The sequence below is a fragment of the Oncorhynchus mykiss genome, chromosome 12 (assembly GCF_057628025.1).
Source record: "Oncorhynchus mykiss isolate SJ-2025 chromosome 12, ASM5762802v1, whole genome shotgun sequence".
NCBI lineage: Eukaryota > Metazoa > Chordata > Actinopteri > Salmoniformes > Salmonidae > Oncorhynchus > Oncorhynchus mykiss.
The window spans coordinates 21,032,501-21,049,587 of record NC_143033.1 but is presented as its reverse complement, the minus strand read 5'-3'; the positions used below and the strand labels follow the sequence as shown (position 1 = coordinate 21,049,587).

General features: G+C 44.2%; 1 protein-coding gene across 4 annotated transcripts in view; it reads right to left on the bottom strand.

The window, feature by feature from the left end:
* Nucleotides 1-17,087, bottom strand: part of LOC110537154 (netrin receptor UNC5C) — a 267,850-nt gene that overhangs the window by 14,911 nt on the left and 235,852 nt on the right. For all 4 annotated transcript variants that reach the window (XM_036937159.2, XM_090191973.1, XM_036937158.2 and 1 more), the window contains 3 exons: nucleotides 16,088-16,447; nucleotides 8,114-8,201; nucleotides 7,812-7,989 (listed from right to left, as the gene is read on the bottom strand). In XM_036937159.2, coding sequence (XP_036793054.2) covers nucleotides 7,812-7,989; nucleotides 8,114-8,201; nucleotides 16,088-16,447 — 626 coding nt within the window. The remainder of the gene's footprint in view (nucleotides 1-7,811; nucleotides 7,990-8,113; nucleotides 8,202-16,087; nucleotides 16,448-17,087) is intronic.

The window sequence follows — 17,087 nt, the reverse complement described above, 5'->3', positions numbered from 1 at the left end:
TTAAACTGAGAAAGTGTGAGTTTGTGTGTGTATCAGAGATATTACATGTACAGTGCATTCGGAAAGTATTCAGACCCCTTGACTTTTTTCACATTTTGTTATGTTACAGGCTTATTCTGGTAGGTGATCAAATACTTATGTCATGCAATAAAATGCTAATTAATTACTTAAAAATCATACAATGTGATTTTCTGGATTTTAGTTTTAGATTCCGTCTCTCACAGTTGAAGTGTACCTATGATAAAAATGACAGACCTCTACATGCTTTGTAAGTAGGAAAACCTGCAAAATCGGCAGTGTATGAAATATTTGTTCTCCCCACTGTAAGTATTCAAACCATTTACTCAGTAATTTGTTGAAGCACCTTTGGCAGAGATTACAGCCTCGAGTCTTCTTGGGTATGACACTACTAACTTGGCACACTTGAGTTTCTCCCATTCTTCTCTGCAGATCCTCTCAAGCTCTGTCAGGTTGGATGTGGAGCGTCACTTCACAGCTATTTCAGGTCTCTCCAGAGATGTTAGATGGGGTTCATGTCCGGGCTCTGACTGGACCGCTCAAGAACATTCAGAGACTTGTCCCAAAGCCACTCCGCGTTGTCCTGTTGGAAGGTGGAGCTTCATCCCAGTCTGAGGTCCTGAGTGCTCTGGAGCAGGTTTTCATCAAGGATCTCTCTGTACTTTGCTCAGTTCATCTTTCCCTCGATCCTGACTAGTCTCCCAGTCCCTGCCGCTGAAAAACATCCCCACAGCATGATGCCGCCACCACCATGCTTCACCGTAGGGATGGTGCCAGGTTTTCTCCAGATGTGACGCTTGGTGATGCTCCATTATGGTTTCATCAGACCAGATAATCTTATTCTCATGGTCCGAGAGAAATTTGGGTGCCTTTTGGCAAACTCCAAATGGGCTGTCATGTGCCTTTTACTGAGGAGTGACTTCCATCTGGCCACTCTACCATAAAGGCCTTATTGGTGGAGTGCTGCAGAGATGGCTGTCCTTCTGAAAGGTTATCCTATGTCCACAGAGGATCTCTGGAGCTCTGTCAAATTGACCATCGGGTTCTTGGTCACCTCCCTGATCAAAGCCCTTCTCCCCTGATTGCTCAGTTTGGCCTGGCAGCCAGCTCTAGGAAAAGTCTTGGTGGTTCCAAACTTCTTCCATTTAAGAATTGATGTATTTATTTATGTATTTTTATTTCACCTTTATTTAACCAGGTAAGCTAGTTGAGAACAAGTTCTCATTTGCAACTGCGACCTGGCCAAGATAAAGCGTAGCAATTCGACACATACAACAACACAGAGTTACACATGGAATAAACAAAACATACAGTCAATAATACAGTAGAACAAAATAAAACAAAAAGTCTATATACAGTGAGTGCAAATGAGGTAAGATAAGGGAGTTAAGGAAATAAATAGGCCATGGTGGTGAAGTAATTACAATATAGCAATTAAACACTGGAATGGTAGATCGGCAGAAGATGAATGTGCAGGTAGAGATACTGGGGTGCAAAGGAGCAAAATAAATAAATAAATAAATAACAGTATGGGGATGAGGTAGGTAGATAGATGGGCTGTTTACAGATAGGCTAAGTACAGGTGCAGTGATCTGTAAACTGCTCTGACAGCTGGTGCTTAAAGCTAGTGAGGGAGATGTGAGTCTCCAGCTTCAGAGATTTTTGCAATTCGTTCCAGTCATGGGCAGCAGAGAACTGGAAGGAAAGACGACCAAAGGAGGACTTGGCTTTGGGGGTGACCAGTGAGATATTTGTTCTGTGGGTAGTGAATGGGGCTTTGGTGACAAAACGGATGGTACTGTGATAGACTGCATCCAGTTTGTTGAGTAGAGTGTTGGAGGCTATTTTATCACCAAAGTCGAGGATCGGTAGGATGGTCAGTTTTACGAGGGTATGTTTGGCAGCATGATTGAAGGATGCTTTGTTGCGATATAGAAAGCCAATTCTAGATTTAATTTTGGATTGGAGATGCTTAATGTGAGTCTGGAAGGAGAGTTTACAGTCTAACCAGACACCTAGGTATTTGTAGTTGTCCACGTATTCTAAGTCAGAGCCGTCCAGAGTAGTGATGCTGGACGGGCAAGCAGGTGCGGGCAGGGATCGGTTGAATAGCATGCATTTAGTTTTCCCTGCGTTTAAGAGCAGTTGGAGGACACGGAAGAAGAGTTGTATGGCATTGAAGCTCGTCTGGAGGTTAGTTAACACAGTGTCCAAAGAGGGGCCAGAAGTATACAGAAAGGTGACGTCTGCGTAGAGGTGTACCAGAGAATCACCAGCAGCAAGAGCAACATCATTGATGTATACAGAGAAGAGAGTCGGCCCAAGGACTGAACCCTGTGGCACCCCCATGGAGACTGCCAGAGGTCCGGACAATAGGCCCTCCGATTTTACACACTGAACTCTATCAGAGTAGTAGGTAAACCAGGCGAGGCAATCATTTGAGAAACCAAGGCTGTCGAGTCTGCCAATAAGAATGTTGGGATTGACAGAGTCGAAAGCCTTGGCCAGGTCGATGAATACGGCTGCACAGTAATGTCTCTTATCGATGGCGGTTATGATGTAGTTAAGGACCTTGAGCGTGGCTGAGGTGCACCCATGACCAGCTCTGAAACCAGATTGCATAGTGGAGAAGGTACGGTGGGATTCAAAATGGTCGGTGATCTGTTTGGAATGATGGAGGCCAGTGTATTCTTGGGGACCTTCAATGCTGCAGAAATGTTTTGATACCTTTCCCCAGATCTGTGCCTCGACACAATCCTGTCTCGGAGCTCAATGGACAATTCCTTCGAACTCATGGCTTGATTTTTGCTCTGACATGCACTGTCAACTGTGGGACCTTAGATAGACAGGTGTGTGCCTTTCCAAATCATGTCCAATCAATTTAATTTACCACAGGTGGACTCCAATCAAGTTGTAGAAACATCTCAAGGACGATCAATGGAAACAGGATGCACCTGAGTTCAATTTCGAGTCTCATAGCAAAGGGTCTGAATACTTCTGTAAATAAGTTATTTCTGTTCTTTATTTTTCATAAAACATTTCTAAAAACCTTTTTTCGCTTTGTCATTATGGGGTATTGTGTGTAGATTGATGAGGAAAACATTTAATGTAATCCAGTATAGAATAAGGCTTTTTGGAAAAAGTCAAGGGGTCTGAACACACAGGTGGTGGTGGTGGTGGTGGTGGTGGTAGCGGAGGGGGGACAATGCTTACCAGCTCTAAGGAGGTGTTTCTAGTGCAGAGGCGTTTGCATAGGCTGCATCTGCCTTCTGCTACTGCTAATTAAACCATTATGTTTGTATGTGTGCCTGTTTGTGTGTGTGTGTGTGTGTGTGTGTGTGTGTGTGTGTGTGTGTGTGTGTGTGTGTGTGTGTGTGAAGGATAAAAACAAAAGTCTGCTTTGTGTGTGAGGCTGGGCATGGGGCTATGTTCACAGAGACACCGGGGGCAAACAACTTCTCATCATCACTGCTCTTAATGATGGGGCCTATGGGCAGAGAACTGTCACACACACGCACACACGCACGCACGCACGCACGCACACACACACACACACACACACACACACACACACACACAGAAGCGGAAAAGACAGAGAGCCTGGGGTGGAAATGCCAGCATGCTATTCCCTAAAACAGTTCTTACACAATCCTCTGTCTCCAATTCAGCCCGTAGGCTGTATGTATGCAGGCTGCTTTACACTCCTTGCTATCAGAGATGCAGTAGCTCATCCTATTCTCCGCAAAGGCCGGCCCGGAGGACCTATCCGGCCTGCATCCTGATTCACTACGGCCTGCAGAATCATGCTCAGATCACATAAAGAATTTGCAATAGTAATGTTTTGAAAATTAAAAGCCCAATGAATACTCGCCGTGTAATGATTTAACTCCCACTGCTTGTGGGACATCTATTTTGAAGACACACAAAAATAACAACTGCATGAGGACAGACAGTGACTGACACGTCACAGATACAAATAGTAGCTAGCTAGAAATTGCGCAAAAATTAGTTTTTCAAAGATTTCAAAGAAAAGTAAAGTAGATAATGAATGTCGGGTGTTCCAGCAAGAGTAGACATCGAAACATGTCTTTAGTAAGGTATCAGAGAAAGCTTTGTGCTTAGTGTGCAAAGAGAGCATCGCTGTCTTGAAAGACTACAACTGACACTTCCAGACGCAGCATGCAGAGAAATATAGGAACATGTCTTCTGAGCAGAGGGCAAGCGCATCGAAAGAGTTGCTTTCTCAGTTGCAAAAGCAACAAGGACTTTTCACAAAACTGCATTCAGCAAACGATGGAATTGCGAGAGCTAGCCATGTACTGTCCTACAAAATTGCTAAATATAGCAAGCCATTCGCTGAGGGTGAATTAATTAAAGAATGTTTAATTAAACTCTGCAGCAATACTTTGCCCTTGACAAGAAAGAGCTGTTTGAAAATGTTTCTCTGTCAAGACGAACAGTGACACGGCGTGTTGAGGACGTCACAGAGAATATGGAAAAGTTGAAAAACAAGGTAAAGGATTTCACCTATTTCCCCGTGGCCCTGGATGATGCACGTGACACAGCGTAGATATTGATATTCTTACGAGACATCATTGAAATTACAGAGGAGCTTGCTTCAGTGCAGTCAATGAAGAGCACAACCACAGGGAAATATTTATTGGAGGAGGTTAATAAGTGTGTGGCAAAGCTGGGACTGAGTTTTGAAAAGTTATCCAGTGGGACCACTGATGGGTGCCCAAACTTGACAGGAAAAAAGTTTGGCCTTTTGAAAAGGATACAAGATCAAGTAGCTGAGCTGAACCCAGATCATAAAATGATTTTCCTGCTTCGTATTATTCATCAGGAGGTGCTCTGTAAATGTATTCTGAAAATGAGCCATGTTGTGGATACAGTCACTAAAGTGGTAAACTTCATAAGAGCAACATCTTTAATACCACATGCAGTTTGTCTCACTGTTGGAAGAGACAGAGTCATGTCATGCAGATCTCACCTACCACACAAACGTGAGATGGCTGAGTTTGGGGAAGATGCTTAAAAAGGGTGTGGGACCTGTCGGAAATTGCTGAGATTTTGCAAATGAAAGGAAAATAAACTCAGCAACAAAATAAACCCCCTTTTTCAGGATCTTGTCTTTCAAAGATAATTTGTAAAAATCCAAATAACTTCACAGATCTTCATTGTAAAGGGTTTAAACACAGTTTCCCATGCTTGTTCAATGAACCATTAACAATTAATGAACATGCACCTGTGGAATGGTCGATAAAAGACTAACATATTACAGATGTTAGGCAATTAAGGTCACAGTTATGAAAACTTAGGACACTAAATATGCCTTTCTACTGACTCTGAAAAAGAAAAAGAAAGATGGCCAATGTCCCTGCTCATCTGCGTGAACGTGGCTTAGGCATGCTGCAAGGAGGCATGAGGACTGCAGATGTGGCCAGGGCAATAAATTGCCATGTCCGTACTGTGAGACGCCTAAGACAGCGCTACAGGGAGACAGGATGGACAGCTGATGGTCCTCGCAGTGGCAGACCACATGTAACAACACCTGCACAGGATTGGTACATCCGAACATCACACCTGCGGGACAGGTACAGGATGGCAAAAACAACTGCCTGAGTTACACCAGGAACGCACAATCCCTCCATCAGTGCTCAGACTGTCCGCAATAGGCTGAGAGAGGCTGGACTGAGGGCTTGTAGGCCTGTTGTAAGGCTAGTCCTCAACCGAAATCACCGGCAACAACATCGCCTATGGGCACAAACCCACCGTCGCTGGAACAGACAGGACTGGCAAAGAGTGCTCTTCACTGACGAGTCGTGGTTTGGTCTCACCAGGGGTGATGGTCAGATTTGTGTTTATTGTCGAAATAATGAGCGTTACACCGAGGCCTGTACTCTGGATCGGGATCGATTTGGAGGTGGAGGGTCCGTCATGGTCTGGGGCGGTGTGTCACAGCATCATTGGACTGAGCTTATTGTCATTGCAGGCAATCTCAACGTTGTACGTAACAGGGAAGACATCCTCCTCCCTCATGTGGTACCCTTCCTGCAGGCTCCAGCATGACAATGCCACCAGCCATACCGCTCATCCTGTGATTTCCTGCAAGACAGGAATGTCAGTGTTCTGCCATGGCCAGCGAAGAGCCCGGATCTCAATCCCATTGAGCACGTCTGGGACCTGTTGGATCGGAGGGTGAGGGCTAGGGCCATTCCCCCCAGAAATGTCCGAGAAATTGCAGGTGCCTTGGTGGAAGAGTGGGGTAACATTTCACAGCAAGAACTGGCAAATCTGGGGTAGTCCATGAGTGAGAGATGCACTGCAGTACTTAATGCAACTGGTGGCCAAACCAGATACTGACTGTTACTTTTGATTTTGATCCCCCCCTTTGTTCAGAGACACATCATTCCAGTTCTGTTAGTCACATGTCTGTGGAACTTGTTCAGTTTATGTCTCAGTTGTTGAATCTTGTTATGTTCATACAAATATTTACACATGTTAAGTTTGCTGAAAATAAACGCAGTTGACAGTAAGAGGACGCTTCTTTCTTTTGCAGAGTTTATGTGGATTTCCCTTAACTGCAAGATAAAGGATGGTTGGACATCATGGCTCTCATTAATGAACTGAATTCCAAACTACAAGGGAAGGGCCCTTTGCACATCAGCTGTACAGCCTTGTCAAACCCTTCAAGGGAAAATTGCTCCTCCTGACCCGTCAAGTAGAAGCAGACAATCTCACCCACCTTCCGACACTACTAGTCTGTTCCCTATCAGATGACCAGCGGGAGAAGTATACAAAGCTGCTGTGTGCTTTGAACTGTGAGTTTTCTCCTCGTTTTGAGGATTTCAAAGTGTTGGAAAAAGACATGCTGTTGGTTTCTTCTCCTTTCACCTTCAATGTGGATAACGCTCCCACTGACCTGCAACTTGAGCTTATCGATCTTCAGTCTGATGCAATGATTGGAGAACTATTCAAAACAATGTCACTGACGAGGTTCTATGCATCTCTCGATTAACAAAACATTCCAAAGATTAGGAGTCCTGCTCAGAAGATGTTTGTACTGTTTTGGTCAACCTATGTACGTATGTGAACAGACATTTTCAGTGATGAAATACAACAAGTCAAGGCACAGATCATCTCTTACTGACTCTCACCTCTCAGCAATCCTGCGCATAGCGACGTCAGAAACTATACCTGACTTCACTGCTCCAGTCAATGCCTATCAGAGACTTCACTCCTCACACTGATTGAGTAGTTTATATGTAATGTTAGGCTCTCTCTCTTTCTGGTGTTTTTGTGCATACCCGTTAACAAGAGTTCTGTCCATGGTGCTGAATGCACAGTGTACTTTTCCCTCCGTGTAGTTCATTGCATGTTTAATAATGAAAATACCTACCAAAAGGAGAATATGGATGTGGTTTATTTCTGTGCATGTTAAAACAGTTCAATAAGTAGCATATTATATCTAGACTTGATTTACAATAGATATATCTGTCAACACACATGATGTATAATCCTGTAATATGATTCTGGCCCGTGATGGCAAAAATATATTTGTGGCCCTAATGTGGCTCTAATGTGGCCCTCCATGGAAAATAATTGCCCAGGCCTGCTCTACTCTGTTAATCCCCACGGTCATCCTACCTCATGTAATTGATCCATTATAATTCTGCATTAGTTCTTTCCCTCCAACTTTGTCTTGTCTTTTTCCTCAGTATTGCATCACCTTTTCCAGTACCATCTTCAACCTCCACACACATTGTCAGGCACAGCAACATGCCACTCACCTCCCACTGGGCCTGCTGTGATTGGCTCTTGAGCTGGATCAGCCAATCCTCGGCTGAATCACTATCGGCCTCAGCACAGTGGTGCATAGTGATGATGACTGGGCGAGTCAGGAGGGCCCCTGGGGGGCCACAGCTCACCACTGAACTCAGCACTGTCTGGCAGTCATCGACTGGGGGTCTGGGGGAACACACAGACACACAGGTTAGACGTGTTGTGACAGTGTGGGTAGTGTCTGTAGGAGATGTGTGTGTTGACCGGTGTAAACAGCAGAGCCAGAAGGGAAAAAGTAGATTGTAGTTACCTCATGCTGTCCTTCCTGTGAACGGTCACGTACATCTCATACACTCTACCCTGTGGGACAGCCCCCGCTGGAACTAGGAGACTCACCCCTGTGGAGACAAGACACACCACGATCACACACACTCTCGTCACACACACACTCTGCGGTCACAAACACTTTAGTCACAAAATCTGGTCACACACACACTGTGGTCACACACACTTTATAGTCACACACTAGTAACACACATACACTAGTCAGACACAGTCCAGTCACACACACCATCTGTCCAGCCCTGCACTGACCTCCAGCCCTCCCTGTCATGCTCACTCTGTCATTCTGTGTTTAGTGTTTATCCCCTACCTAGGCCCATGCAGACAGACAGCCAGCCAGACAGACAGCCTGCCAGTCAGACCGAGAGAGACAGACAGACAGAGCGACAGAGAGACAGTAGAGAGACAGACGGACAGACAGACAGTGGAGAGACATCCTGAGGCCAAAACAACCACAGCCATGTCACTCACTGCCCCTTCCCTGTCTCTTACTGTAGTTTAAATACTGCCTCACAATGTCCCCTAACAACATTATATGGTAGATATGAACGTATGTGATTTAAATGTTCTCCATCTGTGTCTGATTTGATTTGATTTAGGTGGATCCCCATTTGCCTTACTGGGGTCGACACATAACGAAAAATACATTACACATTTGCCTTACTGGGGTCGACACATAACGAAAAATACATTACACACAAAATAATTTACTGCTTGCTCTGTTTTTTCAGATTAATGTAATTTTTTTTTGTTTGTTTCACTTTTATCTATTATCTACTTCACTTGCTTTGGCAATGTTAACATATGTTTCCCCATGCCATAAACCCTTCAATTGAAATGTAATTGAATAGAGAGAGAGAGAAACGCAATATTTCATTACCCAGGAACCACAAAATATTATATGACTGATGTGTTCTTCTCTCTCGCTCGCTCTCTCTCTCTCTCTCGCTGTCTCTCTCGCTCTCTCTCTCTCTCTTGCTCTCACTCTCAATTAAATTAAATTAGCTTTATTGGCATGACATAACAATGTACATATTGCCAAAGCTTACTTTTGAGATTTACAATATCTCTCTCTCGCTCTCTCTGTGTAACATGATGAGGTAGCTAATATCAGCCAGAAACAAGTTTTCAAGAGAAAAACTCTACAAACCCTAGAAGTTTCTGCCTGCTTTTCCCAGCTGTCAACATGCATCTGTACTGCATCACAAACAGGCCGCATGTGCTAAATGAGAACCGCACAGATAATGTAGGCAGTACTACAGCTTAAACAGAACAGAACAGAAGTGTACCAACCACATGCTCTGTGCTCTGAGCAGACAGGCACCCAGCCACTCTTACAGCCCTGTCACGCAGTGTGTGGAACGCATGCTCTGTGCTCTGAGCAGACAGGCACCCAGCCACTCTTACAGCCCTGTCACGCAGTGTGTGGAACACATGCTCTGTGCTCTGAGCAGACAGGCACCCAGCCACTCTTACAGCCCTGTCACGCAGTGTGTGGAACGCATGCTCTGTGCTCTGAGCAGACAGGCACCCAGCCACTCTTACAGCCCTGTCACACAGTGTGTGGAACGCATGCTCTGTGCTCTGAGCAGACAGGCACCCAGCCACTCTTACAGCCCTGTCACGCAGTGTGTGGAACACATGCTCTGATTGACCGTGGAGAGCTTTAAGAACTCTTTCAAAGTCAAATCTCTCTCTCTTTCTGTCTCTCTGTCTCTCTTCTTCTCTCTCCCCTTCTCTTCCTCCCTCTCTCTCTGACTCTCTCTCCTTCTCTCACCCTCTCTCCCTCCCTCTCTCCAGGGAGTCATGCTTCAGTATGGCGTTAGCCCCTATTACAGGCCATGTGTAGAGGATAAGGGTGATCCCTGGTGAATTAGAGGGAAAGACGTGTCAGGATCACAGCATCATCTCCTGATCATAATGAATGAATGGAAAACTAGCGCTCCCCCCTTTTGGAGCATAGCGTGGGAAGGGGGATGGAAGTAATGGGGTGGTGAGAATGATCACCATGTCAGTCCTGACTCCACATAGGCTGCTAATCCTGTTATTACACACACCGTGCTAAGTCACTTTGAGGAAACAGCCTTCTAACACACTCACCACGAGGGGACCTTGTCAGCTGCTCCAAAGAACTATACAAGAGGGAGAACTGATAAAGCACCTAAAACCAATGTCAGTGTATGAAAGCACCAACGCTCCAATCATCATCTAGAGGCTAGAGCGGTCTGTTAATTGCTTATGGCTAAGGCCCTTGAACCTGATGGATTTGCAGGAACGTTTTTTTTAATGAATACCTTTACAGACTTACCGGAATACTTATTCAGTTTAAAGTTCAATTTGAATAGGACTAATTAGTTTGACTTCAATTAATTCCACTGCTTGACTTCAAATGACTAACCGCTTATGGATATTCTGTCTCAACAGTTTCCTTCTGGCTAAACAGACCCTGGCCTGTGCTGTATTAAAGCTAGAACCCTTAATAGCTACATCCAATCAAGGCGGAACAACAAGGTTTTGGACGGAATTGCAGAATCTCCACATGAGACCTGGACAGAGTCTGAGGACAAAGTGAGGGAAATGATCTCTGAGAAATTGAAGATAGACCACAGGAAGATTGAGGTGTAGCGCACCGACAGTACTGGAAAACCCACCACCAGCCCAGTTGACAGGCCCAGGCCAATAGTGGTCAAGTTCCTGAGGTTCAAGGAAAAGGTAGCTGTTCTGGAAAGAGCCAAGAACTTGAGAGGAACGTATATCTTCCTCAACGAGTACTATCCTGAAGCTGAGCGCAAGCAGAGGAAAGAACTGATCCCAGTCATGAAAGCTGCCAGAGCGCGTGGGGACATTGCATACATCCACTATGACAGGCTCATTGTCCACCATCCCTCCGAGAAGCATGGAAAGGATGAGTGAGCCAAGCCTATTGGTTCGTAGCTTCAACCCTGCAGCACACACACACACACACACACACACACACCAACTGATTAATGGACTCCTGAATGTATATTTTTCTCTCTTACTTTGTTTGCTCTTTTCAGTATTATGTCTATCTCTGATAAGCTACGCAAGAAAGGGATGAAAATAGCCCATATTAATATATGTAGCCTTAGAAATAAGGTTCATGAAATCAATAACTTGCTAACATCAGATAACATTCATATATTAGCCATTTCTGAGACTCACTTAGATAAATAATTTGATGACATAGCTGTAGCAATACAAGGATATAACATCTATAGAAGAGACAGGAACGCTTATGAGGTGTTGTATATATTCAGAGCCATATCCCTGTAATGCTTAGAGAAGATCTCATGTCAAGTGTCATTGAAGTGTTGTGGTTGCAGGTTCAACATGGCACATCTAAAGCCTTTTCTTTTGGGGTGTTGCTATAGGCCACCATGTGATAACAGTCAGTATCTAATCTGATGTAAACAGAGAGGTCTACTTTCTTGGGGACCTGAATATTGACTGGTTTTCATCAAGCTGTCCATTCAAGAGGAAGCTTCTTACTGTCACCAGATCCTGTAATCTGGTTCAGGTTATTAATCAACCTACCAGGGTGTTTACAAACACTACAGGAACAAGATCATCCACATGTATCGATCACATTTTTACTAATACTGTAGAACAGTGTTCTAAGCTGTATCCATACCCATTGGATGCAGTGATCACAATATAGTGGCTATATCCAGGAAAGCCAAAGTTCCAACAGTTGGTGCTAAAATAGTGTATAAGAGATCATACAAAATATTGTATTGTGAGTCTAATGTGGGTGATGTTAAAAATATGTGTTGGTCTGATGTAATTAATGAGGAGCATCCAGACGCTGCACTTGAATTTATGAAATTGCTTCTTTCAATTATTGATAAACACGCACCTGTTAAAAAACTGATTGTTAAAACTGTTAAGGCTCCATGGATTGATGAGGGATGTTAAACTGTATGGTTGAAAGAGATGGGGCAAAAGGAGTGGCTACTAAGTCTGGCTGCATGTCTGATTGGCTGACTTACTGCACATCTGACTGGCTGACTTACTGCACATCTGACTGGCTGACTTACTGTACATCTGACTGGCTAACTTACTGCACATCTGACTGGCCGACTTACTGCACATCTGACTGGCTGACTTACTGTACATCTGACTGGCTGACTTACTGTACATCTGACTGGCTGACTTACTGTATATCTGACTGGCTGACTTACTGTACATCTGACTGACTGACTTACTGTACATCTGACTGGCTGACTTACTGTACATCTGACTGGCTGACTTACTGTACATCTGACTGACTGACTTACTGTACATCTGACTGGCTGACTTACTGTACATCTGACTGACTGACTTACTGTACATCTGACTGGCTGACTTACTGTACATCTGACAGGCTGACTTACTGTACATCTGACTGGCTGACTTACTGTACATCTGACAGGCTGACTTACTGCACATCTGACTGGCTGACTTACTGCACATCTGACTGGCTGACTTACTGCACATCTGACTGGCTGACTTACTGCACATCTGACTGGCTGACTTACTGCACATCTGACTGGCTGACTTACTGCACATCTGACTGGCTGACTTACTGTACATCTGACTGGCTGACTTACTGCACATCTGACTGGCTGACTTACTGCACATCTGACTGGCTGACTTACTGTACATCTGACTGGCTGACTTACTGTACATCTGACTGGCTGACTTACTGTACATCTGACTGGCTGACTTACTGCACATCTGACTGGCTGACTTACTGTACATCTGACTGGCTGACTTACTGTACATCTGACTGGCTGACTTACTGCACATCTGACTGGCTGACTTACTGCACATCTGACTGGCTGACTTACTGTACATCTGACTGGCTGACTTACTGCACATCTGACTGGCTGACTTACTGTACATCTGACTGGCTGACTTACTGCACATCTGACTGGCTGACTTACTGCACATCTGACTGGCTGACTTACTGCACATCTGACTGGCTGACTTACTGCACATCTGACTGGCTGACTTACTGTACATCTGACTGGCTGACTTACTGCACATCTGACTGGCTGACTTACTGCACATCTGACTGGCTGACTTACTGTACATCTGACTGGCTGACTTACTGCACATCTGACTGGCTGACTTACTGCACATTGAGGAATGATGTGACTAAGCTCAACAAAAAGAAGAAGAAACTGTATTATGAAGCAACGATCAATCATATAAAAACTGGAGTACTTTAAATGAAATTATGGGCAGAAAGACAAATTCAACTCCATCTTTCACCATATCAGATGGCTTATTCATCACAAAACCATTTGATGTTGCCAAATATTTTAATGATTACTTCATTGGGAAAGTGGGCAAACTTAGGCTGGAAATGCCAAAAACGAACAGTTTTTCATGCAAAAAAATATATATATTATGAAAGAAAATAATTGCAAGTTTGAATTTTGTAAAGATAGTGTGGGAGACGTATTGTTATCGATCAATAATGACAAACCTCCTGGCATTGGCAACTTAGATGGAAAGCTACTGAGGATGGTAGCTGACTCTATAGCCACTCATATCTGTCATATTTTTAATCTGAGCCTAGTCTTTAAAGTCTTTGTCCTCAGGCCTGGAGGGAAGCCAAAGTAATTCCGCTACCCGAGTGGCGCAGCGGTCTAAGGCATTGCATCTCAGTGCAAGAGGCGTCACTACAGTCCATGGTTTGAATCCAGGCTGTATCACATCCGGCCAGGATTGGGAGTTCCAGCGTCGTCCGGGTTTGGCCGGGGAAGGTCGTCATTGTAAATAAGAATTTGTTCTTAACTGACTTGTCTAGTTAAATAAAGTTTAAATAAATACAAATATACCCAAGAGTGGTAGTGCCTTTACTGGTTCTAACAGCAGACATACTGTATAAGCTTGCTGACAGCTCTTAGCAAAAATTGTGTTTGTAAACAAATTAACAACAGACTTTCAGAATGCTTATAGAGAAGGGCACTCAACATGTACTGCACTGACACAACTGACTGATGATTGGTTGAAAGAAATGTATAATAAGAAGATTGTGGGAGCAGTACTGTTAGAACAGCAGTATTGTTCTGTGCAGCCTTTGATATTATTGACCATAACTTATGTGTTATGGCTTTTCAACCGATGCCATATCATGGATTCAGAGCTATCTATCTAATAGAACTCAAAGGGTTTTCTTTAATGGAAGCTTCTCTAATGTCAAACATGTAAAGTGTGGTGTACCGCAGAGCAGCTCTCTAGACCCTCTACTCTTTTCTATTTTTACAAATGACCTGCCACTGGCAATAAACAACGCATGTGTGTCCATATATGCTGATGATTCAACCATATACGCATCAGCAACCACAGCTAATAAAGTCACTGATACCCTTAACAAAGAGTTAAGTTTGTTTTGGAATGGTTGGGCAGTAATAAACTGGTCCTGAACATCTCTTAAACTAAGAGCATTGCATTTGGTACAAATCATTGCTTAAGTTCTAGACCTCAGCTGAATCTGGTAATGAATGGTGTGGCTGTTGAAGAAGTGGAGGAGACTAAATTACTTGGTGTTACCTTAGGTTGTAAACTGTCATGGTCAAAACATAGATTTAATGGTTGTAAAGATGGGGAGAGGTCTGACCGTAAGAAAGAGATGCTCTGCTTTTTTGACACCACACTCCAAAAAGCAAGTTCTGCAGGCTCTAGTTTAGTCTAATCTTGATTATTGTCCAGTCGTGTGGTCCAGTGCTGCAGGAAATACCTAGTTAAGCTGCAGTTGGCCGAGAACAGAGCGGCATGTTTTGCTCTTAATTGTAATCAGAGGGCTGAAATAAATACTATACATGACTGCATCACTTCTTATTTTTGTAAGAAACATTCATGTGTGGAAAATCCCAAATTGTTTGCATAGTCATCTTACACAGCTTTGACACACACACTTATCCCACCAGACATGCCACCAGGGGTCTTTTCATAGTCCCCAAATCCAGAACAAATTCAAGAAAGCGGACAGTATTATATAGAGCCCTTATTGCATGGAACTTCCTTCCATCTCATATTGCTGAAATAAACAGTAAACCTGGTTTAATAAAACAGATAAAGCAACACCTCGCGGCACAACGACTCTCCTCTATTTGACCTAGATAGTTTGTGTGGATGCATTGATATGTAGGCTACGTGTGCCTTTTTAAAAATGTATGTAGTTCTGTCCTTGAGCTGTTCTTGTCTAATGATGTTCTGTATTATGTCATTCTGTATTATGCTTCATGTTTTGTGTGGACCCCAGGAAGAGTAGCTGCTGATTTTGCAACAGCTAATGGGGATCCTAATAAAATACCAAATACCATATTTTGGACTTATAAATTGATGATACTGTATATACCCATTGATTCTTGAAGAACATATAAGGCCCCAAGAAATTGGTTCAACTGTTGTACCCCATCAAAACCCAAAATATAAGCTTGTTTAAATCCAATGTTTCTAAATAATGTAAATGTAAACACTGTATAGCCTCAAAACATGCTTAAAACTATAATTGTGATATTATGGATGGTCAGTCCCGGGCTGTATCACAACCGGCCGTGATCGGGAGTCCCATAGTGCGGTGCACAATTGGCCCAGTGTTGTCCGGGTTAGGGGAGGGTTTGGCCGGGGGGGCTTTACTTGGCTCATCGCGCTCTAGCGACTCCTTGTGGCATGCCGGGCGCCTGCAGGCTGACCTATGTCGCCAGGTGAACAGTGTTTCCTCTGACAGATTGTTGAGGGCGGGTGTTAAGAAGCGTGGTTTGGCGTATTATGTTGCGGAGGACACATAACTCGACCTTGGCCTCCCGGGCCCGTTGGGAAGTTGCAGCGATGAGACAAGATCAAAATTGGGGAGAAAAAGGTGGTACATTTTTTTTTTAAATACCATAGACCAATTACTCTGAGACTGTACCATAAAGACCCATACCTGAGTTTGGGACAATAAGGTGTCCACCCATGGAGTTGAAGGAGCCCAGAGCGGTACAGGAGGGGTCCCTGGTGCCGGTACGGAGCAGGGTCTGGGTCTGGGTCCTCCTCCCCATGGTGTCCCCATCCAGCAGGCAGTGGGGCAGCTTAGGGGACAGCTTGGAGGAGAAGTCAGACAGGTCCTCAGAGGGGGTGACCAGACCAGAGGAGTTGTACACCTTGATCTTCAGGTTGGGCAGGGGGTCCAAGAGGGGGGAGTTGGTCATGGGAATCTTGTCTGCGACGTCATGGAGGGCGTAGACCGGACCGCGGTACATGGCGGCAGCAGAGGTCAGGTCAGGGGGTGTTGTCAGAAGGTCAGCTTGGGACAGGAGAGGAGAGGACAATGGTGATGTCAGTGGTAAGACTACTGTATCATCTAAGTAGAGCTGCAGTTCAATCAAACTCAACCAATACACCATCAGGACCAGTCATTGACCAGTATTATATCAACCAGTATTGAGCTGTTAAGAGGCTTTAGAGAAGTTCTTTAGACCATTTTTTTTTTTTTTTTGCTTTTTCTGTGGGTTGACGCAGCTGGTGTCAGCTATGTCCTGCTTAAACTCTACTAAACTGTATTGAGTTATTTGTTTACTCTACAGCTCTACACATAAACAGTGTGAAGAGTCCTGTTACTCAGTGCTCCAACCTTAACTATCGCTCTGCAGCACAGTGTTTCATAAGGAACAGATGGCTTCATTATATAGCAGTTTACCTAACAGGTACACACATGAATATTGATGATTTGTGCTGAGTGGGCGGGGTGGGGACAGTAACAGTCACATTCTGGGTCCTCACACACCTCCTCCTCATCTTCTCCTCATCTTCTCTACCATACACCGTGTAGGAGAAATGGTAAACATGTATATACAGTCAGTATGGTAAATAGCTAGTGGTGCATTCGAATAGTGAGCCTATTTAGATTCTATACCAACATTGTTTATCGACGTGTCGTTGTCAAC